This window comes from Mustela erminea, chromosome 8 (assembly GCF_009829155.1).
Source record: "Mustela erminea isolate mMusErm1 chromosome 8, mMusErm1.Pri, whole genome shotgun sequence".
In the NCBI taxonomy this organism is placed as follows: domain Eukaryota; kingdom Metazoa; phylum Chordata; class Mammalia; order Carnivora; family Mustelidae; genus Mustela; species Mustela erminea.
Window position 1 is genome coordinate 8,668,435 of NC_045621.1, and position 23,789 is coordinate 8,692,223.

A 23,789-nucleotide genomic window follows, 5' to 3' on the forward strand; every position below is an offset into this window, starting at 1 on the left:
TCACTTAGCATCACACTCTCTAAGTCCATCCGTGTCATTGCAGATGTCAAGATTTCATTCTTTTTTATGGCTATTCTTCCCAAATATTCCAAAATATAAGAGGAAGAAAAACTTCCAAAAGACAGAACAAATTAAAAACAAAAACAAAAACCAGTAACAGATTCATAAACACAGAGAACTGATGGTCGTCAGGGTTGGGGGTGGTGAAATAGGTGAAGGCGATTAATAGGTACAAACTTCCAATTATGGAATAAATAAGTGACAGGGAAAATTATATAATATCCTGTGACAACTGTAGTTAAAATATTTTTAAATGTAGGCAATAAACCACTGTAGTATCAGAAGAACTTGTTACTTTTTTTTTTTTATTTTATTTATTTATTTGAGATAGAGAGCAGGAGCAGGGGCAGAGGAAGAAGCAGGCTCCTACTCAGCAGGGAGCCCAATGCAGGGCTCAGTCCCAGGACTCCAGGATCATGACCTGAGCCAAAGCCAGGCACTTAACTCACTGAGCCACCCAGGTACCCTAGAACCTGTTACTTTAAGGGTTTGGTGGAAGTCACCTGTGAAGTCATCTGATCCTTGACTTTTGTTTTTTGGAAGTTTTTTGAGTACCGATTCAGCTAGTAATCAGTCTGTTCATATTTTCTATCCCTGATTCATTTTGGGGAGATTGTATGTTTCTAGGAAATTTATCCATGTTTTCTAGGCTGTCCAGTTTGTTGACATATGATTTTTCATAATATTTTCATATAATCCTTAGTATTTCTGTAATGTGTTTATTTCTCCACCTTCACTTCTGATTGTATTTATTTGAGTCCTTTTTTTCTTGATGAGTTTGGTTAAAGGTTTATCAGTTTTATCTTCTCAAAGAACCAGCTCTTGGTTTTACTCATCTCTTCTATTACTTTTTCAGTCTTTATTTTGTTTATTTCTGCTCTAATCTTTACTATTTCCTTCCTTCTGCTAGCTTTAGACTTTTTCTTTTTCTAGCTCTTCTAGGTGTAGGGTTAGGTTGTTTATATGAGATTTTTCTTTTGCCTTGCTAGACACTTCCCTCTTAAAAGTGCTTTTGTTGTGTCCTTTGTTGTTTGATTAGAGCACTTAGTCCATTTACATTTAAAGTAATTCTTTTCTTTTCCTGTCTAACTATGTTTATTTTCTTTCTTTTTTTTAAGATTTTTATTTCTTTTCAGCATAACAGTATTCATTGTTTTTGCACCACACCCAGTGCTCCATACAATCCGTGCCCTCTCTTAATACCCACCATCTGGTTCCCCCAATCTCCCACCGCCCCCCTTCAAAACCCTCAGATTGTTTTTCAGAGTCCATAGTCTCTCATGGTTTACCTCCCCTTCCAATTTCCCTCAACTCCCTTCTCTCCATCTTCCCTTGTCCTCCATGCTATTTGTAAAGTAATTCTTGATAGGTACTTATTGGCATTTCGTTAATCATTTTCTGATTGTTTTGTTTGAATTTCATCTTTTTCACCTATAAAATGAGGGAGAAGCATATCTCTTATCTCCTTTTCACTAGGAAAATTAGTCAACATTACAGTCTGGGTGTGTAGATTGCTATTTAACCTTTTATATCTCAATTACATACTTTAGTGGTTATCCTCAGAATCTTAAGGAAAATATAACCCTTTTTCTGCTCAGATTCCTACAACAAGGGCTTAAGGTTTTTGATAGTCTTTGAAAGCTGAAATACTTGAAACTACTGACTCACTGGTGTTTTTATGTTATACTTTGGGTTGGCACATTCCAAAGGGACTGACCATCAACCCAAGGGAAGTTGCTCTTATACCATAATACTCTTACAAGTTAATTTAAAGGAAGAGCTGCATACTAAACATGATCAAAATAACCTTCTGTGTTCTCTCTAAATTGAACAATCGATTAAAATATTACCTATGAATCATTTGATAAAAGGTTACTTTTTAGAATTGACTTAATGATTGGTATAAAGACTGGGTTTTAGGTGCTAATGTAGACTGAGTGAGAAACTGCTTCCCCAGATTCAGACATGATCTGAATTTTATTTTCAATATAATTCAATGTAATAATTTATAAATATGGCAAAAATAGATTTATTCTTTCTTTTATTGATGGACATTCAGGCAGTTTCCAGTTGCTTACAAACAACACCGATGTGATGAATTATTGTACATGTCTCCTTGTACTCAAATGTAGAAAAATTCTCTAGGCTAAGTATAAATCTCAGGGGGAAAATTCCTGGATTGTAGGATTACAGATTTTGAATTTACTAGAGTTTATGAAATTACTCCTGAAAGAAGTTATACCAGTTTTGAAAGCAGTCTCTGCAAGAGTGTAGACATACGTGTGAAAATGGACCAGTCTCATAAAATAATACTATACATGATTTAGGGACACATTTATAGTATAATTATTTTTATTTATTTATTTATTTATTTATTTATTTGTCAGAGAGAGAGCGAGCGAGAGTGAGCACAGGCAGACAGAGTGGAAGGCAGAGTCAGAGGGAGAAGCAGGCTCCCTGCGGAGCAAGGAGCCCGATGTGGGACTCGATCCCAGGACGCTGGGATCATGACCTGAGCCGAAGGCAGCTGCTTAACCAACTGAGCCACCCAGGCGTCCCTGTAGTATAATTATTAAAAAAGATTAAGAATGATAAACTAAAGACCTTAATCTAAATTACCACTTTTTCTGAGACTGGCTGATAAGCTAGTAATGGAAACTGCTTGAATTTTAATGACACAGAAAACCCAGGTCGCTCTAGGGCAGCACAACGTATTTGCTTCTGTGTTCTTTCCCATATGAATGTCCCGAATTCAAAATCATGCCAAATATGATAATACAGAAATTAAAGTGCTTATAAATGAGAAAATGCCATCTGAAAAGTTTCAGGGCATTTTACTGTGTACCTAGAGGTTGAGTTAGGCAAATTATCTGAGAAATATTGTGAAATAAGGATATATTCTGTGTTTTGCTTGAAGAGAAGCAAATCTAAAGGTTTTCAGAATTAATCAGCCATTTTCCATTAGATTCTACAGGCTCACAGCAGTCTGCTTATATTTAAGATAAGAATAATTATTGTATCAATATTTCCCTTTAGAGGTGGCATTTTAATTCTGAAACTTTTTTTTTTTTAAGATTTTATTTATTTATTTGACAGAGAGAAATCACAAGTAGATGGAGAGGCAGGCAGAGAGAGAGGGAAGCAGGCTCCCTGCTGAGCAGAGAGCCCGATGCGGGACTCGATCCCAGGACCCTGAGATCATGACCTGAGCCGAAGGCAGCGGCTTAACCCACTGAGCCACCCAGGCGCCTCTAATTCTGAAACTTTAAGTGAAAACCATGATGGCTTTAGGGAACCACAACACATATTTTATAATGTACTTTGTGGAAAAGAGCAACAGAAATAAGCAAGGATAAAAGAAGGATACTAGAGAGATTTCCTGAGACAAAATGTGCTTTTATGCTGTCTTTGAAAAAAACCCAATATTAGCAATCATATTTTTAATAGTTTCTGAAAGGGTTCAGTAACTATAGCCAAGAAGTGTTTACCCTCTATGGGTAGGAAACAAGACACAGGGAGAGGGAAAAGTTGATTTAAATTTTTAAAATCTTGGATAAATTTTTTCTGATTCAGGGATAGGCTCAGTAATGTTAATTGTTGATTCGTATGAAAGGGTTAGGTATGATAGGAAGAATATTTGGAAAAACACAATTTGGAGATTAGTGAGTAAATATTAATGGTTTCATTCCCTCAAATGACCATTTTGTTTAAAGAAAGATATGTCATCTTTCTCAGTGTTAAAATAGAATTCATCATTTAAGAACTTCCTTTATTCAGCTTTTATAATTTTGTTGATAAAATAAGACTCTGTCATCTTGCATAATGACAATTCTAATTATCTATATTCAAAATGTTTTTTGAATGTTAGATACCACAATTTTTTTAATTGAAATTATTATTCACAAAGTCTCACTGTTACATTCATGAGTCATGTTAATTTGGAGTTTCCATAAGCAATAGAAACCAAATGAGTCATCTCATTACATGTAAACGGCTGTAGCCTACTTTAAGCTATTGAAATAGCTGTGTTAATTGAGGTAGCATTCTTTGCATGATTAGAAAAACTCAGGATTGGGGCGCCTGGGTGGCTCAGTGGGTTAAGCCTCTGCCTTCGGCTCAGGTCATGATCGAGCCCTGCATTGGGCTCTCTGCTTGGTGGGGAACCTGCTTCCTCCTCTCTCTCTGCCTGCCTCTCTGCCTACTTGTGATCTCTGTCAAATAAATAAATAAAACCTTTAAAAAAAAAAAGAATAGAAAAAGAAAAACTCAGGATTGCTTTTATAACTTTTAAGGAGTCTCTGTGATTTTTCCAAACTCATGACATCTTTTTCCTTTTAGAGTACGTGTGTATGTATAATATATATATCCTTTTAGAGTGTGTGTATATGTATGTGTATGTATATCTGAATATACTTGTATATATGTGTGTGTATGTAATATATATATTCTTTTAGAGTGTGTATGAATAATATAGATACACCTAAAATTAATAAGCCTTATTTTATTATTCTTCTGTTTTACCCTAGATAAAAGTTAAACAGCTAGAAGAACAACTACATTCTTTTACTGAAACTAGTTCACAGAATGACCATCTACGCAAGTTGAACAAGGCTCTAGAGAGCAAATATGCTCAGGTGTGATTAATAACTACAAACCAGATTGCTGTTATGTTGTTTTAGTTAGGTTTTAAAAAATTGATGCCTCTCTCCCCACCTTACCATACAGTCCCAGAAAGATAAATATTCCCTCACATGACTCAATTGGCAAACATTTTTTAAAAACCACCAATGTCCAGGGTTTTGCTGCACTGTAAGAAGGAAAGATGCCTGAAGCAGGATTGGGACATTCAACTTATTTATGCTCTAATTGGAGGCTTAGGAATATACTCATAAACTTTATTATAGAATTAAAATTTATGTCTTTTAGAAGCAAGATAAAGTTATGAGTGTTCATAGAGAGCATCATTGTAATGAAAGCATCAAGAAAGACTTTCATAGAGGAAGTGTTTTGATAAATATTGGCAAGTTCAGAACTCAGTGCCAGCAAGATACACTCACAACAGACAGCTCACATGAAAGAGGCATTGGTAAAGTGCTTACTTGTTACCATGGTGGCTACTGAGGCTGTAAACCTTTTGTGGATCACATAACATTTTAACAAATGAATGGGGAAAGTTCGACAAAGAAGAGAATAAAACATTTCATGAAGAAAAATAATCCAGGAATGTGTTACCAAGAAAAAGTGATTTGTTTCAATGATTTACAGATTTACTATGTATGATATTAAAAAAAAATCAGTGTATGTCTAACTTCTATATTGATAATATTTTTGTTTGTATAGCACTGGTAACCAAGGAGCTAGAATGTGTCTTCAAATAGAATACCGTTAGGGTTCTAACCATCTGACCATACTGGAAAAGGGGGTCTCATTAGATATACTCTCCTACAGGGAATTTGATTTAAGGAAGGTCAGTTTCTTCATTAGGACAACTTCACAGTGTGATTTCTTCATTCTGAAAGCAAAGGAACCCATTTTCAAGTATATTTTCCATCAGAGCTTCATTCAGAATATTGTGTCGCTCCTCCTAATAAAAGGAGCATTCACTGAAAAATAAGTCTAGGTTTAGCCATTTTACTGTTTGTAATTGGTGATGCCTCCAAGAAGAAGGAAATCTCCGGAGAGGCCTGCGTCTTCGAAGTTGTTTGAAAGCTACAGGCCCCATGTAAACAGCGTAAAGGAAAGAACTTCGTCCGTTGGTTTGCCCAGTGTCGTTCCCAACTCTACACGCCGTGTGACCTTTGCACCTACTCTGACTTCTGTGAGAGCTTCTCAGGATATTGCAGACTCTAGAATCTCTCTAAAGACTCTTTTGAATGCTATTAAAACCATGGAAGGAAGGCTGGAAGGTAAAATAGACATTCTTGCTTCAAGACCATTAATAAACGAGTCACCAAATTTTCTTAATCAGGATTCGGTAAGTGAAGACCACAAATTAAGTCATAAGGAAATTTCAGATTTATACAACAATGAAGAAAAGTAGTAACAATCCAGAAAGATAATGTTTGGAGCAATGAGAAACAACAGGGAAGTTAGGTTCTTCATAAATAAGAAAAACTGACAGTGTATATTGAAACCATCATTTTGTATATTGAAACCATCATTCCACTTATGTAAAATTTTTAGACAAAAAGACTTGGATTAACATTGACACCTTTTTAATCTGATTTTGATTTTTTTAAATTCATGATATCTATATAATGTTAATATTCATGGTAAAATATTTAGATAAAGCCCGCTTTTAAAATAGAAATACATTAATGAAATCCCCACGAACTTGAACATTGGAAATATTTTCCAAAGAAAACTTTTTAGAGCATCCATCTTTCTTTGATATTTAAAACTAGAAATTACTATATAACTTGTCTTCTAGAGTTGATTACTATTTAGATCTTTTCTGTAAACATTTCTGCTAGGGCCTTTTCATATGTATCTTAAAAACACTGGTAAAATTATAAAAACTATATTCTTTCCTGAGTCCATTTCTAAAACAAAATCCAGGACATTTTTAGAGTCTTAGTTGGCATCTTTTGTAATATTCTTGGGTCCTTAAAGAGGAAGTATTTCAGATGTTACAGGTGAAAAGTTTTAAGGAAGTATAATAATACTGAAGAAGATGTGGATAAAAGATACTGGGTTTTGTTGCTGTTGGAAGTGTAAAATGTTACGACTTCTTGGGGGGGGGGAGGTGGATAATTTAGTATCTATCATTTCACCTCACCATTATATTTCTAGGACTTTATCCTGTAGATATACCAGCTTATATATGGCATATTTATAAGATTACTTACTGAAGTATTGTTAACAGCAAAAGACTGGAAGCAAACAGAATTTCATCAATAAGAGACTAGCTAAATAAATCATGGTGTATTCATGATTTGAAATACTGTTTGAATATATGTATTATTAGGTTAAAATAGTCAAGGTTCAGAAGAGTATATGCAGGGGCGCCTGGGTGGCTCAGTGGGTTAAGCTGCTGCCTTCGGCTCAGGTCATGATCTCAGGGTTCTGGGATCGAGTCCCGCATCGGGCTCTCTGCTCAGCGGGGAGCCTGCTTCCTCCTCTCTCTGCCTGCCTCTCTGCCTACTTGTGATCTCTCTCTGTCAAATGAATAAATAAAAAACCTAAAAAAAAAAAAAAAAAAAAGAAGAGTATATGCAGTATTTTAATATTTGTGTAGTAAAAGGGGTAGGAGGATAAAAATATATATACATATGTGAGTGTGTGTGTGTGTGTGTATATATATATATATATATATATATATATTCACTTGTAATGCATAGAATTGCTCTACAATGAATCACAGATTGGCAACATTATTTTTGAGGAAGAAAATTGGATGGCTGGAAATTTTTCACTTTACCCTTTTGTATATATTTTTTTTAATATTTATTTACTTGACAGAGAGAGAGATCCCAAGTAGGCAGAGAGGCAGGCAGAGAGAGAGAGGGGGAAACAGGCTCCCTGCTGAGCAGAGATCCCAATGCGGGGCTCGATCCCAGGACCCGGAGATCATAACCTGAGCTGAAGGCAGAGGCTTAACCCACTGAGCCACCCAGGCGCCCCACCCTGTTGTATCTAAATAATGTGAATGTGCCACCTATTCAAAGTAATTTTATAAACACTTCATTTTCAACAAAAGTGAAGGTACAAAAAGAATGCTCTTTTCAGCAAATGGTCTTGGAGCAGTTGGCTATCCACATGCAAAACCAAAAAGTCTATGATCCATACCTCACACCATAGGTAAAAATTAACTTGGGCACCTGGATGGCTCATTCAGTTAAGTGTCTGTCTCTTGATTTTGGCTCCGGTCATGACCTCAGTGTCATGAGATTGAGCCCTGCTTGCCCCTTTCCTTCTGCTCCTCCTTGCATTCTCTCTCTCTCTCTCAAATAAATGAATAAATAAATAAAATCTTTAAAAAAACAAATTAACTCAAAATGGATCAGTCTTAAATGTAAAACCTAAAACTGTAAAACTTCTAGAAGAAAACATAGAAGGAAATCTTTGTGATCTTCTCAGAGATAGATTTGACACCAAAAGCATGATCCATAAAGGAAAAAAAAAAAAAGGATACAATACTTATCCTCTTCAGAGCTATTAAAAAAATAAGATATAAGCTCTTGACTGGGAGAAATTAGGTGCAAATCATTTTTCTTATAAAGGCCTTGTCTCCCGAACGTATTAAACTGTCAAAATTATTAAGAAGAAAACAGTGAAGGGGTGCTGAGTGGCTCAGGTGTTGGGCATCTGCCTTCAGCTCCAGTCACAATCCCAAGGTCCTGGGATCGAGGCCCACATCGGGCTCCCTGCTCTGGGGGGAGCCTGCTTTTCCCTCTCCCACTCCCCCTGCCTGTGTTCCCTCTCTCCCTGTCTGTTTCTGTCAAATAAATAAAATCTAAAAAAATATATATGGATGATAACTAAGTAGTTGAAAAGATGTTAAACATCAGGTGTTAGGGAAATGCAAATGAAAGCCACAGTGAGATATACCACACACCTGTTAGAATGTGTAAATCCCCAAAACTGATCATCCCAAATGTTAGTGAGGATGCAGAGCACTGGGACCGTCATACACAGCTGAGGGGGATGTCAGATGGTCCGACCACCCTGAAAAATAGTTTGGTAGTTTCTTTAAAAATGAAACAGTGTATAACCCAACCATTCCTCTCTCCTATGTATCTACCAAAGATAAATGAAAGCATAAAACCACGCAAAGCCTTGTACACAGCTGTTCACAGCAGCTTTATTTGTAATAGCTTAAAGCTGGAAGCAACTTAAGGGTCCAGAAGGTGAATGGGTCAGTAAGTTGTGGTAGATCCTCCAACAGAGTACGGTTTAGCAATAGAAGGATTGAACTACTGATAATGAAAAAGATGGAATCAACTACGCTGAGTGAAGGAAGCCATTCAAAAAGGAGAACACACGATATGATTCCACTTATGTAAAATTCTAGAAGATAAAATAATTTACTGTGACAGAAAACAGATTAGTTGCCTTGCGTGGAGATACGGGAACAAGGGGAGGGGGGGAACTACAGAGGCATGAGAGAACTTGTAAGATGATAGAAACGCTTAATATCTTGATTATGGTTTCAGGAATTTAAATGTCAGAACTGTGTGCTCGAGATATACACAGCTTATTGTGGGTCATTCACACCTCAGACATGCTGTTCAAAAAAAGGAGAATGTGAATGTGTTACGTATACAAAAGTTAATTACGTTGAAATGTTCGGCATTCTTGAAATGACAAAACTACAGAGGTCCGGAACAAATCATTGGTTGCCCCGGGCCTGGGGACGGGGTTGGGAGAGCGTGTGTACACAGAGAAGCAGCACACGTGAATTCTTTTGCGGCACGATGGGGCAGTTCTGTATCTCGATTGTGACGGTGTTCACAGGAGTAATGTGCGTGGGGTCAGAGGACACAGAGCTCGGTGCGTGCACACACACAGATGTGAAAAGCAGAGGAAGTTCTGTAGTCCGGTTAATCTGTTAGCAGTAATGTACAAAGGCAGCGTCCCAATTTTGATGTTGAACTACTGTAGTGTAAGGCGGCACCATTAGAAGCAGGGTGAAGACTGCACGGGACTCTTTGTACTACTTTTACAGCATCCTATGGATGTTATTTCAATACATTTTTAAAAAGTAATATTAAAATATTTGATCATTTGAAATGATTGTGTAGATATACTCAAAGTATTTCAGCGATATAAAATACTAATACTTCCAATTTAGATGCCTTCTTCTATAGCACTATTTTTTTTGACCCTGCTTAGTATTTATTTGTCTTTGCTTTCGTTAGATTTGTATTCTATTTTCCAGTTCCATGATACTCCGTTTCTTCCCCACTTTGCCTCTGACCTTCATAATCTTGTCTCCCTCATCACTTAGCCTGTGCTTTCCTGATGATTGACATCTGTTAGGTTTGCTCATGTTTATTCACACAGATTTTTTGCTATTGTTTTGTAGTTTTCGTTAAAGGAAAGAATAGCTCATAAAGCTGGTTTTTATTATAGTGGATAAGTATAGTTAATTAAACATTTTGAGCTTGGTTTCCAAATTGCTGGTCTTACTCTAATTGCTGACTTACAGTGCTTTGGAAAAGTTATTTGTCCTTCCTTGTCCTCTCCTAAGGTGAAATCCATTCTCGAAAAGAACGAGGAGGAGCTCTCACAAGCCATGAGGAGCCGGGACGCAGCCCTGAAGGAGAGTCAGAGGTTGAAAGGGGACCTCGAGGCCCTGGAGGACAGAGAGAGCAAGAAGGCAAGGCGCCCGCCCTCTGTGAGCGCTTGTTGCCGACGCGAGGCGCGTGAGAAATCTGCCCCGAGTCTGTTCCTTCGTTTCTTGTTACCTTGAGCAAGAATGAGGATTGATCAGAGGAGGATTGTGTTTTCTAAAGACAGTTTTAGAAGAGCTGTTAAGTGTTTGCCTTAAAAACACATCCTTTAACTCCCAATGTCTTTTGAATTCCAGTCTTAAAAAGTCCTCATTCTCTGTTGACACACAGCTGACCGTGGTAGCAATGACCTGTCCACGTACGTGTTATTAACATGTTGCTCATTCCGGCGGCCTTCACACGTGTGTTCGGGCCCCGCCGTGAGCTCACCCCGCAGACCACCCGGGCCACCCCACCCGGAGGCCGGGAGCTGCCCACGCCGGGTCCCCGCTCGTCCGCGCCGCGGCAGGGCAGTGGTGGGGCCGCCGCTCTCGCAAGAACTTCAGATGTTGACAAGATAAAACAGGCTGCAGTCATTCCTCTTAGCACGGTGCCACGCTTAGTGTCCGTCCTCGTGCTCAGAAGTGACGGGCCTCAGCCACCGCTGAGTAACCCGAAAGGATCAAACCTCTTTTTCCGGCTCCCTTTCCTTTTAGGTGGGCAACTTCCAGCGACAACTGGCGGAGGCTAAGGAGGACAACTGCAAGGTCACGATCATGTTGGAGAACGTGCTGGCCTCCCACAGCAAGATGCAGGGCGCTCTGGAAAAAGTCCAGATAGAGCTGGGCCGGAGGGACTCGGAGATCGCGGGCCTCAAGAAAGAAAGGTGATGACTGTGTCCTTGTGCGCGCGGCTGTCTGTTGTGGCATAGTAAGGGACAAAGCCGCTTTCAGGAACAAGCCCATTTGAGGATACTAGAAACTTGACTGGGGAGCAAGGTTTTCGGTGACCGCACTAACCTTTGCCTCTAGACTTCCCAACCTGCTCTTACCCAGGTCCTGGCCCAGAGCCACAGCCGCCTCGGGGTGCCCGGCCTCCAGCCCGGCCATGCGTGTGGCCCACGGGCTGCCCCTCAGCCCACACCCTTGAATCCTCACCACTCCCCCGGCCCAGTGGAGTTTTGTAAGCTGACGTGCTTAATTATTTGTAGTCTTTAGTCAAGGAGATTTTTGTTTGGAACCAAGGACCTCCCTTCAGTCCTGAACAGGTTTTTCCTCCAATTTCAACCCAAAGTTTGACATGTTTCCCTCTCCCTATTCTGTACTCACTTAATATGGATGACAGTTCATCTCCTTTTCTGTGCTACACTCGAAGAGTCTTCTATCTTAGCTTTACATTTCAGAAATAGTGAAATGTAGACATGCTTTCAATAAAACAGTATTATAAAAAAATAAAGATCTAGAAAATTAGGGAGATCTGGAATTAGAAATAAACATGATCTTCAAAGATTCCAAAATTCCCATATTTTGTAGTGGTCTAAAGGAGTGTGTATTCTAGAAGTTTGTGTGCTATATTGCTGCCTTACCCTTTCTATTTCTGTACCATTTAAACCTGCTCTGGGGTCTACGGAATAATAATTGTCTAGTCCTCCTGTACCCCTGAGGATAAAAATATATATGTTTATAAAAAATAAAAAATAAAAAAAAATAATTATGTAGTCCAAATAATTAAAGCTAAGTGCCTAGTTGAGTTTGAATTACTTCTATATTAGTGTCCTATTTAAAGATTAATAATTTTAGAGGAATCATTCCAAGAACTACTTTGAGTCATGTTTGATAAGTAAACTCCTTCTTTGAATGTTTCAAGTTGCATAAAAATTTCCCCTTGATGTTAATAAACAAATGATTTGAGTTTAGTAAGTTCTCTTAAATATATTGTAATGTGTATATTAGTTGTGCATATAGCCTCAGTGTTGGGGGAACAGGTGCCAGTTTTATATTCTCCATTGTACTTATCTTTATTTTTTACATACTATAAATGTATGTTACCTCTGAACTTAAAAAGTTACCGGGATGGCAGTAAAAGTTGCCTACCATTCACAATAAAATTGTAGGTAGTTGTATGTATGTATGTATTTGACAGACAGAGATCACAAGTAGGCAGAGAGAGAGGGAAGCAGACTCCCTGCTGAGCAGGGAGCCCGATTCGGGGCTCGATCCCAGGACCCTGGGATCATGACCTGAGCCAAAGGCAGAGGCTTTAACCCATTGAGCCACCCAGGTGTCCTGGGAGTTGTATTTAGAAGCAGAATGTCAACAGCAGGCCCATCTATCTAGAGGGGGTATATCTAATACTAGTGATATGTATGTATGTTAAAATTACCAGCTCATAAGTTAGTCATTAATAAGTATTGACAGTTTAATGTATCAAGTTAAATTGACTCATAGCTGGGACCAATTTTCCATCTCTAGGAGCTTAATTTCTTAACCTGAAGCTGAAGTTGCCAAGTCTCAGATACTCTGAGCATCTCCACTTTACCATGTATGCTATTTGAGCTTCTTGGAAGAGTGCCCTCTCAGTGAGAGAGTAACTCTCAGTGGCATCTAGAACATTCCATTCCTAGACGGTTCTCTTCTGCAGTCACTCTCCCTGTGCTGTCCATCCGTAGGGCTCTAAATCAGCAGAGGGTGCAGAAGCTGGAGGCGGAAGTGGACCAGTGGCAAGCCAGGATGCTGGTTGTCGATGCCCAGCACAACAGTGAGGTAGGTAAAGGCCACTTTGATAATGGTGATAGTTTTGTTTTATTGGGCTATTGCTCTTTTTAGGAAAATGGAGTAAAATAATCAGGGAAATTTCTTTTTTCATCCAAGTCTGAGTTTGGGTCACAAATGGGAATTGGGCCTGCAGCCTTTCATTGGTTCATTTATGGGCAAACCAGGACCACAGTGATGCCTAATTCTCTTACTTATATGGTTTCCTTTTTATTTATTAATGCATAAATGACTGCAGAAGTTAAAGTGTCAGAGAATAACTTGAAACTTCAGTCAGAAGTCATTCAAGTGATCCCGCTGTGAAAAAGGAGACACATTTACATGTGTGTGTTCACAGGTGTATGCACTCGTGAATGTATCTCTACATATATGTGCATGTATTAAAAAGGGGTCTTTCATATAAATAAGCTTTTTCTGGAAGGACATACAGGGACTTGTTCTTTTCACTCTAGGCAATGACACCACAACGTTATAGGATCAGAAAGGGGAATTTAACCAGTTTAAAATTAAAAATTAAGTCAGCTCAATTTTTCAGAGCTCACTGGTAATCAGGAAGCAGACTCTCCCCATCACCTTCTGAGAGTCTCCTAAGCGTGGTCTGCAGTCAGTTCTCACGTGTATATTGCAGGCAGCTGGAATCTTTGGTTCTGGTTCCATAATTATCGTGTCAATGGCCCCTGATGATAAAGTGTAAGGAATGCATATACCGTGTTACAGACTTCTTGCATCTGTGATAGTGGAATTGAAAAGAGCCTTCCCTCTTTCAGATGGAGCCTCTACAGAAAGCTCTAGATGTAGCTAGAGAAGACAACAGGAAACTGGCTTTGAGCCTGGAACAATCTCTCCAGACAAATAATCATCTACAAACAAAGCTCGATCATATCCAAGAGAAATTGGAAAACAATGAACTTGAGCGACAAAATCTGGAAACCTTCAAGTAAGGGCAGGATAGTCACAGTGAAATTAGGGAAGAGCCTCTGGGAGAGTAAGTCGGGCCCAGTCCCATAAACCAGTTCGCGCCCATCTTCCGCTTGGAACTGGAGCTCCCAGCAGAGCTGTGACAGGGAACGAGGCCCGCCCGAGCAGCCCGCGCCGGGTGGGGGACGCTTGTCCGGATCTCCTTGTCCGCTCTCCCCTCACCTCATGTCCAGCCGCTGCGCCATGTGCAGGCTGAACCAAAACTTCACGTTCCTGCCAACCCTTCCCTATCAAGAGCTGATGTGTCCTTCCGAAGCATGATCTGGGGACGGAATAGCAACAGCCTGGATGGGAATAACCCCTTCTAGGAGTGGGATGCGTTCACCCAGACAAACCCTGAACCATTGTTTTCCTTTGGGCCTGAAATTAGGTCAAATCCACCAAGTTCAGGGAAGGCCCTCGATTTGTTTTGTTTTGTTTTTGTAAAGTGCACCTAGGTGAATAGGGCTGGGATAGAAGTGACATTCCATGAAAATCTTCAGCCTGGGAAGTGCAGTCTGCACCTAGATCTTTATGCAGTTCAGGTAGTGAACATACCGATAGACAAAAGGCATCAATTAAAGCTGAGAAAGTATGTTTTCTAATTTATGATCTGTGCAAATTCTAGAATCTAGGGAAATGTTATTGGCTCAAGAAATAAGCCAGAGAATGTTGCTGGCTGGTTTATTGGTTAGGACAAGAGTATGTGTCTCACTCTTTGAGCTGGGTGTCTTTACACTGAATGACTCTTTGGCCTTTCATGCTATAGGAAAATGTGTCCTTCCCCTGCTCTTAATGGGCTCCAGACCAGTGTGGTTCACCTGGTGCCTGATCTGCGTCTTGTTTGTAAATCACACCTTTTGGATAGTTGCACGTTCCCCTCTAGGCCTTCCTTGCCTCCTAAAGATGATTTCTAAGGGTGACTTTTTTCCCCCAAAACAGAGAACGAATGACTGAGGAATCCAAAATGGAAGCAGAAATGCACGCTGAACGCATAGAAGCTCTAAGAAAGCAGTTTCAAACTGAGAGAGAAGCAGCCAAGAAAGCAGCACAACGGGAAATGACTGAGGTACGTAGTCAGGTGACAAGTGTCGCTCTAGATGAGTGCCTTCCGAGAGCAGAACCAGTTACAGGAGTTCTAAGCAGGGTTGCAGTTGCTCTTGTCCTTCTGGGCCCTCCATGATAAAGCCGTCTCTGTGCTCTTCATAAATCACAACACGAGAGGCTTCTGACAGATGGTTCTCTGCCCAGCGAAGGAGTGTCTCAGTGAGAGCTTTGTAACTGAGCGACAGAGGAAGGAAGTGGCTGGCCGTTGGGCACGCATCAAATCATCTGTCCCCCTCAACTCCTTGGCTAGCACCCGTCACTCATTCACCTTTTCCTAGAGCCACGTATGGTCCATGCTCTGCTGTGCACGATGTGACCCGTACTTAATTGTGATCTCCACTCTTTACAGGAGATAAACAGTGTAAAGAGCAGAGGACATTTCTTGAGTAACTAGCGGCCCTGTACAACTCCGAAGGAACTCAGAGTAAGGGCTGGGTGATAGAGGAAGGGAAACAAGTACACGACGGGCAGAGCTGACAGGGCCAGGACGCCCAGTGTAAGGGGGTGACCCGAGCTTATTTACAAAAATGAAGAGGACATGTGGGAAAATGAGTAAGGTGTTTTTTCTCCTGATCAGAGCCAAGACTTTGGGGAATGTCTGAGAAAGCGTGGGTAGCTGAGGTGGTACCCTCTGCTAGCTGATTTTGACTGTCAGAATGTTAGAGGTGACCTTTCAGGTCAAAATGGAGTTCGGTGGCTTTCTAAGAAATGGGCAAGTATGATGTAAGGACGATTTTAGGAAGGGGAGTCTGGTGGTAGTGGAGAGTAGGCAAGAATGAAGAGTTGAAACCGGAGGCAGGTAGACCCCAGAAAACTACAACAGTTACTTCGGGCTTTCGAAGATTAACACCAAGCAACATGGTTCCGTTGAAAATAGAGAACAATTAAATCAAAAAGGTATTTTAATAGAAAAATCATCAAACAGGGACACCTGTGTGGCTCGGTGGGATAAGCCACTGCCTTCAGCTCAGGTCATGGTCCCAGGGTCCTGGGATCAGGTCCCACATCGGGCTCCTTGCTCGGCAGGGAGCCTGCTTCTCTCTCCGCCTCTGCCTGCCTCTCTGCCTGCTTGTGCACGCGCATGCTCTCTCTCTCTCTCTCTCTCTCTGACGAATAAATAAATAAGTAAATAAGTAAATAAAATCTTAAAAAAAAGAAAGTGAAGAAGAATCATCATCATGTTCTAAATGTTCTATCATGAACAAAAGGGAGGGAGGAATTAAAATAACTCCAAGACTTGCTTAGAGTGGCTGGTCTACAGGTTTATATTTTGCCAAATTTGGTGTATTTAGCAACTGCAACTTACAGAGATCTTTTAGAAAATTTGTATATTACAAGCACTAAACTTTAAAACATTATAAAGGGAAACAAAAAGCTACACTGAAATTAAAGGCACTTTTAATCAGACATAGTTGTCAGAATACTTACAGGATTTAAACCCTTTTAACAGGGACCACTGCAGACTGCACTGGTGGGAAACCGAGGGGAGAGTGAGTGGGTGCCGTCGGGGGCGTTCGCAGCGGGGCGGGCTTGGTGTGCACCACTCAGGAGTCCCGGCTCTGCCTCTCATTAGCAGGGTGTTAATTAACTGCGGATAGTTTCAGAGTCTCTCTTTCCTCAGTAATAAACTACTTTCCAGGGTTTTGTTTTTGTTTTTGTTTTTTTTTAAAGTTGGGAAATATATGTAATTATCACAGTGCCCAGACATAGTAAGGACGAAGTAAGTGATCATTGGTAGTGCTTACCCAGTTTTGGCGACGTTGTGACTGAGGTAATAGTAGAATGTAAATAAAAAGGCCGGCACTGGGGCATGGAGACAGGCTCTGAAGGAAAGAGGTAGTGAGAAAGAAAAGCTACAGATAACCTTAGCGGGTCAGACACCGCCAGCTGTCCTGAGCGCCGCCTTCCCCCTTCTCTGCTGCCACCTCTTCCGGAAAACCCAGCGGCACTGCTTTAAGGGCACTGGAAGAGCAAAGGAGTTCTATAAAATGATTTAAGTCACGTTAAAAGATAAACTGAGGCATATTAAACATTTTAAGAGTTTAACTGAGCAAAACTCAGTTCCAGTCACGGTAGTACCCAATCTAGCAGAGCTCCAGGAGCCGTATGAGATGAAAGGCTGTCAGAGGCAGCCAAGAGCAGGAGTAAGATACATTAGGCTAAAAAGCAGGTTGATTAGAACAAGGTACTCTCCTCTGGGGGATGGCAGGGGTCTTATCAGGCAGATTACCCAACTGTCTTAGATCATTTGCTTTGTGGTTAGCAATGATGAACGTGCATTTCAAGGTTTTAAGAGCACACAGCACACGTGGGGGAGGGAAACTGCTGTGATCGTTATAAGCAGGTAATTCCCAATGTGCCTTGGTCCCCGAGACCCAGATCAGAGCCAAGCAAGGGAAGGACTCTGCTGAAGGAGTCACTCTCTCCGGCCGGCCGGCTAGCTCGTTCAGCGATCTCAGGTAGCAGAGCCTCAGCTTTTCTAGAAGTGTCAGTCTAAGTGCCGCAGCGGGTACTGGCCCCAGCACAAATACCTCCTCACGCAGCTGAAAGACAACTGAGAATATCCGATTACCCAGAACAAGTTCAGGCAGAGTCAAGGGTTTTGTTGGGCAGCTTTTAGCAGATTCTGGAGAATTATGGAGAAGTTTCTTTTCTTTTCTTTTCTTTTTAAATATTTTATTTATTTATTTGACAGAGATCACAAGTAGGCAGAGAAAGAGAGGGGGAAGCAGGCTCCCCACTGAGCAGAGAGCTGATGCGGGGCTTGATCCCTGGACACTGAGATCATGACCTGAGTCCAAAGCAGAAGCCCAACCCACTGAGCCAGGCAGGTGCCCCTATGGAGAGGTTTCTGATGGCAGTCAAGGCACTAGGGATCTACCAAAGGAAGCTAATTTTTTTTTTTAAGATTTTATTTATTTGACACAGAGAGATCACAAGTAGGCAGAGAGGCAGGCAGGGGGCGGGGGGAAGCAGGCTCCCCACTGAGCCGAGCGCCCGATGTGGGGCTCGATCCCAGGACCCTGAGATCATGACCTGAGCTGAAGGCAGCGGCTTAATCCACTGAGCCACCCAGGTGCCCCAGGAAGCTAATTTTGAATCACGATTGCCTCCTGGTTAAGTCCAGTTTTCAGTCTGTGGCTCAAAACTGTGGAAAGGTGACAGCAATGGAGATCAGTAAAATCTAAGTCTGTGGACCACACTGATTTTCTTCTAGTTCCCCTTGCCTGTGTCACTTTCTTTGTCCAGAACCTGGATGCAAGATTCCCTGGGCTTGGAGTTTTTAACCTGAAGCAGAGAAATTGACCATGGGGTGTAGGGCATATGAAACAATGGAGAGGGGCGCAGAGTTGGGCCCAGAGGAACTGAAGCATCGGAAATCAGAAGTGTGTGACGGCCAGAACTACGGGATGACCAGCGGCATGGCGAATCTACCAGGTGTTCAGCTAGATTACACCCTTTGCAATGGCATCATTTTTGCAGGCCAGAGCAAGGCAAAATGTGGGCAAATGAATCCTAAAGACCATCATGGTGTAAGAATTAGGAAAAGGATGGTCAGAGAAGAAAGAATGGAAAGAAACATTCTTGATCTGACATCTTAGGTGGAAGCAGTCTACCCCAAAGTCAGCTACTTCTCTTCTTAGCTAATTTGATTTTGAGGCCTCCGCACCACATAATTACACGGGACCAGACGTCAGATGGAGTCTTCTTCAGTTGTGAAATCTGAATCTTCTAATTTGGCGGGAATGTCAGTGCTCGAGAGTACATAGTAGGGTCCTTCCCAGGGATCTCCCTTTGCACAAGCATCCAAGAACAACAGCTGTCAATAAATGATAAGACTTTAATATGCTGTTTAAAGATCTGATGAGAGTTAATGATAATAGAATTGACAAGGATATTGGGTTCTATCTGTGATATACAGCAATTTCATAACTGGGATTAAAGGACGTAGCAGATTTTTAGGAATTTCCTACAGTTACTAGAACATCTATTCATAACACACATTGTACAAACACAAGGTTTGTCATCACTAACTTGGCAGTGCTCCCCCTGTAACTGAGCACACCAAATACACCTAATCAGTTTTAACATGTCTCTTTTTTACATGGTGAGACAAAAATCCTTTGAGATTTTTCAGGGATTCTCTGGGAAATCTCAAGGTTACTTTGAGATCAAAAAGGCTCCATTTAGAATTTGATTTGGGGACATTGTCAAAGCATTTAAACATTTGACTAAGATCACAAATTATTATGAAATATTTTTTAAACAAAGTGACAATGGAAGTTTCAAAGGCAAATACAGAAAGTTATATAGTTGTGAACAAAAGTTAGCTCTTAAGAAAACCCAATCTTCTCAGTTTTAAGTAATTAAAAACCTAGTAAAAGACAGTGTCAACCACAGTAAGTTATTTTGTTAAGATGTAAAATCCTTGTTTTTCAGGGAGTTTACCTAAAAGGTTAAAAAAAAAAAAAATGTTGAACCATCCTTGTAGCCCAGGGATGAATACCACCTGGTCATGTGGATAATCTTTTTAATGTGCTGTTGGATCCTGTTTGCTAGGATCTTGTTGAGAATATTAACATCCATATTCATCAGTGATATTGGTCTGAAATTCTCCTTTTTGGTAGGGTCTTTGCCTAGTTTGGGGATCAGGGTAATGCTGGCTTCGTAGAAAGAGTCTGGGAGTTTTCCTTCTGCTTCAATTTTTTGAAACAGCTTCAGGAGAATAGGTGTTATTTCTTCTTTGAAAGTTTGGTAGAATTCCCCAGGGAATCTATCAAGTCCTGGGCTCTTGTTTTTCTTTTTGGGGGGGAGGTTTTTGATCACTGCTTCAATCTCGTTACTAGATATGGGTCTATTCAGGTTGTCAGTTTCTTCCTGATTCAGTTTTGGGAGTTTATAGTTTTCCAGGAATGTATCCATTTCATCTAGGTTGCTTAGCTTACTGGCATATAACTGTTGATAATAACTTCTGATGATTGTTTCTACTTCCTTGGTGTTCGTTGTGATCTCTCCCTTTTCATTCATAATTTTTTGTATTTGAGCTTTCTCTCTTTTCTTTTGGATTAGTGTCGCCAATGGTTTATTGATCTTATTGATTCTTTCAAAAAACCAGCTTCTAGTTTCATTGATACGTTCTACTGTATCTCTGGTTTCTACCTCATCGATCTCAACTCTAATCTTGATTATTTCCCTTCTTACACTGTTGGGGGAATGCAAGTTGGTGCAGCCTCTTTGGAGAACAGTGTGGAGATTCCTCAAGAAATTAAAAATAGAACTTCCCTATGACCCTGCCATTGAACTACTGGGTATTTACCCCAAAGATACAGATGTAGTGAAAAGAAGGGCCATCTGTACCCCAATGTTTATAGCAGCAATGGCCACGGTTGCCAAACTGTGGAAAGAACCAAGATGCCCTTCAACGGACGGATGGATAAGGAAGATGTGGTCCATATACACTATGGAGTATTATGCCTCCCTCAGAAAGGATGAATACCCAACTTTTGTAGCAACATGGACGGGACTGGAAGAGATTATGCTGAGCGAAATAAGCAGAGAGAGTCAGTTATCATATGGTTTCACTTATTTGTGGAGCATAACAAATAGCATGGAGGACATGGGGAATTAGAGAAGAGAAGGGAGTTGGGGGAAATTGGAAGGGGAGGTGAACCATGAGAGACTATGGACTCTGAAAAACAATCTGAGGGGTTTGAAGTGGCAGGGGGGTGGGAGGTTGGGGTACCAGGTGGTGGGTATTATAGAGGGCACGGATTGCATGGAGCACTGGGTGTGGTGCAAAAATAATGAATACTGTTATGCTGAAAATAAAAAATAAATTTAAAACAAAACAAAACAAACAAACAAAAACAAACCAACAAACTTTCACAGCCTCTTATCAAGAACAGACCAATAGTCCAAGAAAGCTCAGTCCATTTAATGAAGAGAAAACCAAATTCTAATTTTGTACCAAAATTATTCTTTAAAAACTTGAATTAACTTAGCCACCTTGACCACACACAAAATTCCTTTCTCAAGACTCCTTTTCCACAGACCAACTCTTTCTTTTACCCATTAAGACTTTGTTCTATGTTTTCTCCTTTTTCTCCATCTGGAGCAGACACTTTTCATACAGTTTCCTTTCACCCTTATCACTTTGAAGTAATTTTAATTACACATATTGACTAGAATCCCTAACCCTTAGAATCCTTATTCCTAGGGAAAACTAAGAAATAACCAATTGTGGAGTATGTTACACTAACATTCTGTGGGCTGGCAAGTTTATGAATACATCTCTTAATTTCTAGAAGTATATTCTTTGTCCTAGTAAACTTTCTAATTTAGCACAAAACATGTTTATTAACCCAAATATCTTTAGTTTCTCTGTAAAAGAAAGCTGAAAGTGGATAAACCTATGTTTAGTAATTAATGTTTTGGTATTTTATTTGGAAATAATCTAGATATTCAATGTGTCCATCATTTAATTTATTTTAGGGTAATTTCCAGGTTTCTCATTAACAAAAAATTTGGTAATTTTACCCAAAACTGGAAAATTTTATCCTACATCTCTAACAATTATGTTTAGATTACTCATGAATATTTCGTTGAGACATTAAGCCCCTAGCCCTGATCTTTCTTGCTGACAAACTCTATCGCAGACATCGATGAGCTTATCTGACTGTTAATAAACCCGGCAAATAAGCATTCCAACTTGTGTTGATAATTCTGAAGACATGGTTATTTTAAGTAAAAGGTAGCTTGTTTGTTGTTTTATTTGTGGATGATTATCCTAGACCTTGTGAACTTGATGTGTATAAATACTTGTTTGTCTTTAAACCAGTTAAATAGAGCTCTCTACAGATTCATTTTGGCAATACCTTTCAAAGGTAGGAAAAAGAGTCTCTAAACATGCGTTCAAAGACATAAACATACAGACACAAACAGGTCTAACAAGCTCCATTTTACAACTTTGGTTCTAAGACAAGTACCATGATGCGTCGCACTACGGAAGAACAGTTGGATCCAAACTGTGACTTTGGCAAATGGAATAAAGTTAAGATCACCTATGCAGGCGAAAGCTTTTTTTTTTTTTTTAAGATTTTATTTATTTGACAGAGAGAAAGATCACAAGTAGGCAGAGAGGCAGGCAGAGACGGGTAGGCAAGCAGGCTCCCTGCAAGCAGAGAGCCCAGTGCGGGGCTCGATCCCAGGACCCTGAGATCATGACCTGAGCCGAAGGCAGAGGTTTAACCTGCTGGGCCACCCAGGTGCCCCAGGCGAAAGCTTTTAATGCCTATTGGTGGGGGAGACTTTTAAGATTTTTCATGGTTCTACTTTTCAAAATATCCTTTCTTTCCTTTTTTTTTCTTTTCCTCCTAAGAATTGTCTTCATTCCTGGAGAACACCAAATAGAATTCATACATCTCAAAAGTCACAGAAAAAGAATATATGTTGTACCGAGGAGGATTTTGTTCCCTAAATCCAGATCTTTTACAATATCTGCAAGCCTTAGAGGGATTAGGGGTTTGGGGGATTGGTAAAAAGGACAGGTCGGCTGTGAATTGTTCTAGAGCTGAATTTCTGTTCTTGGATACTTGATTTACAAGACAAATAGTTTTTAATTTCTCAAGTGATTGGGTCACAACCTTTAATGCTAAACAGACTGACCCACCCAGCCAACTACTTGATCTTTAATTTGCTTCTTTGTATCAGGGAGATCTTCCACTAAGATGGAAATTAAAAGATGCCTATGTTCTGGATTTAGAGAGAGCTGTGTGTCTTTGGACTATTTTAGTAAATCCTTCCATAGAGACTTTAGAATGTTTCTCTTTCTCTCTCTAGGTATGTAGTTTCATTTCAGCTGAGGGGCAGACTTTTTCCCCCAGCTTCCCTCAGACCCAGAGTATCGGCACTGACCAGGGGAACTGCTATTGACCGAAAATACCTTCATCATGGCAGAGGGAGGAAAGGAACTGTGAAGTTTGTCAGGCTCTGAATTTGCTCATCTTCTGACAGTAGAGCTACTTTTTTTTTTTTTTTAAAGATTTTATTTATTTATTTGACAGAAAGATACAGAGAGAACATGAGGAGACAAAGCAGCAAGCAGTGGGAGAGGGAGAAGCAGACTCTCCACTGAGCAGGGAGCCCGATGTGGGGCTTGATCCCAGGACCGTGGGATCATGACCTGAGCCGAAGGCAGACGCCCAACTGACTGAGCCGCCCAGGCGCCCCACTAGAACTCCTTTAAATCCTTTCAGGTATCTCACGAGCTTTGAGCCAGGACAAACAGTAAATACTCCTAGTAGTATTGAACTAGCCCATGGATGTAAGAGAGGTCCCCTCAGAGGGCACAAAAGATAATCCTCACCCAAGTTCCAGAACCACTCCCAAAGAAAACCAAGAGAAATGTCCCGGCCGGCACCAGTCAGTAGGTTCCTGGCCAACTCTCAGGACACAAAACCAGATAAACAAGAAGGCAATAGCTGTCCCTAGCAGAGGAAGGATCAACAACCAATGAGTACCTGGAAGCAGATTCACAAGACACAATCAAAGATTTCTCCCTACTGTTACAATTACAGTTCAAAGAATTATCTTAAACCTATCTTTTCCTTATCAGTCCGAATCTGATAGGGACAGGTGTGGAATTTTATCTTCCTCTCTCAACCATGCACCATCGATGGAC

General features: G+C 40.4%; 1 protein-coding gene and 1 non-coding gene across 13 annotated transcripts in view; one reads left to right on the plus strand and one right to left on the minus strand.

The window, feature by feature from the left end:
• CCDC150 (coiled-coil domain containing 150) overlaps positions 1–23,789 on the plus strand; it is a 78,804-nt gene that overhangs the window by 48,766 nt on the left and 6,249 nt on the right. For 10 of the 12 annotated variants that reach the window (XR_004288411.1, XM_032354251.1, XM_032354252.1 and 7 more), the window contains 6 exons: positions 4,587–4,694; positions 10,253–10,381; positions 10,991–11,160; positions 12,943–13,036; positions 13,813–13,982; positions 14,945–15,071. Coding sequence is in view for 11 of the 12 variants with exons in the window: in XM_032354251.1 (XP_032210142.1) it covers positions 4,587–4,694; positions 10,253–10,381; positions 10,991–11,160; positions 12,943–13,036; positions 13,813–13,982; positions 14,945–15,071 (798 nt within the window). In the remaining variant the exon portion in view is untranslated. The other 2 variants (XM_032354262.1, XM_032354255.1) reach the window with 2 other exon arrangements.
• LOC116598006 lies at positions 22,995–23,065 on the minus strand. Its single transcript, XR_004288916.1, has one exon. It is a non-coding gene; the product is annotated as a small nucleolar RNA SNORD56 (small nucleolar RNA).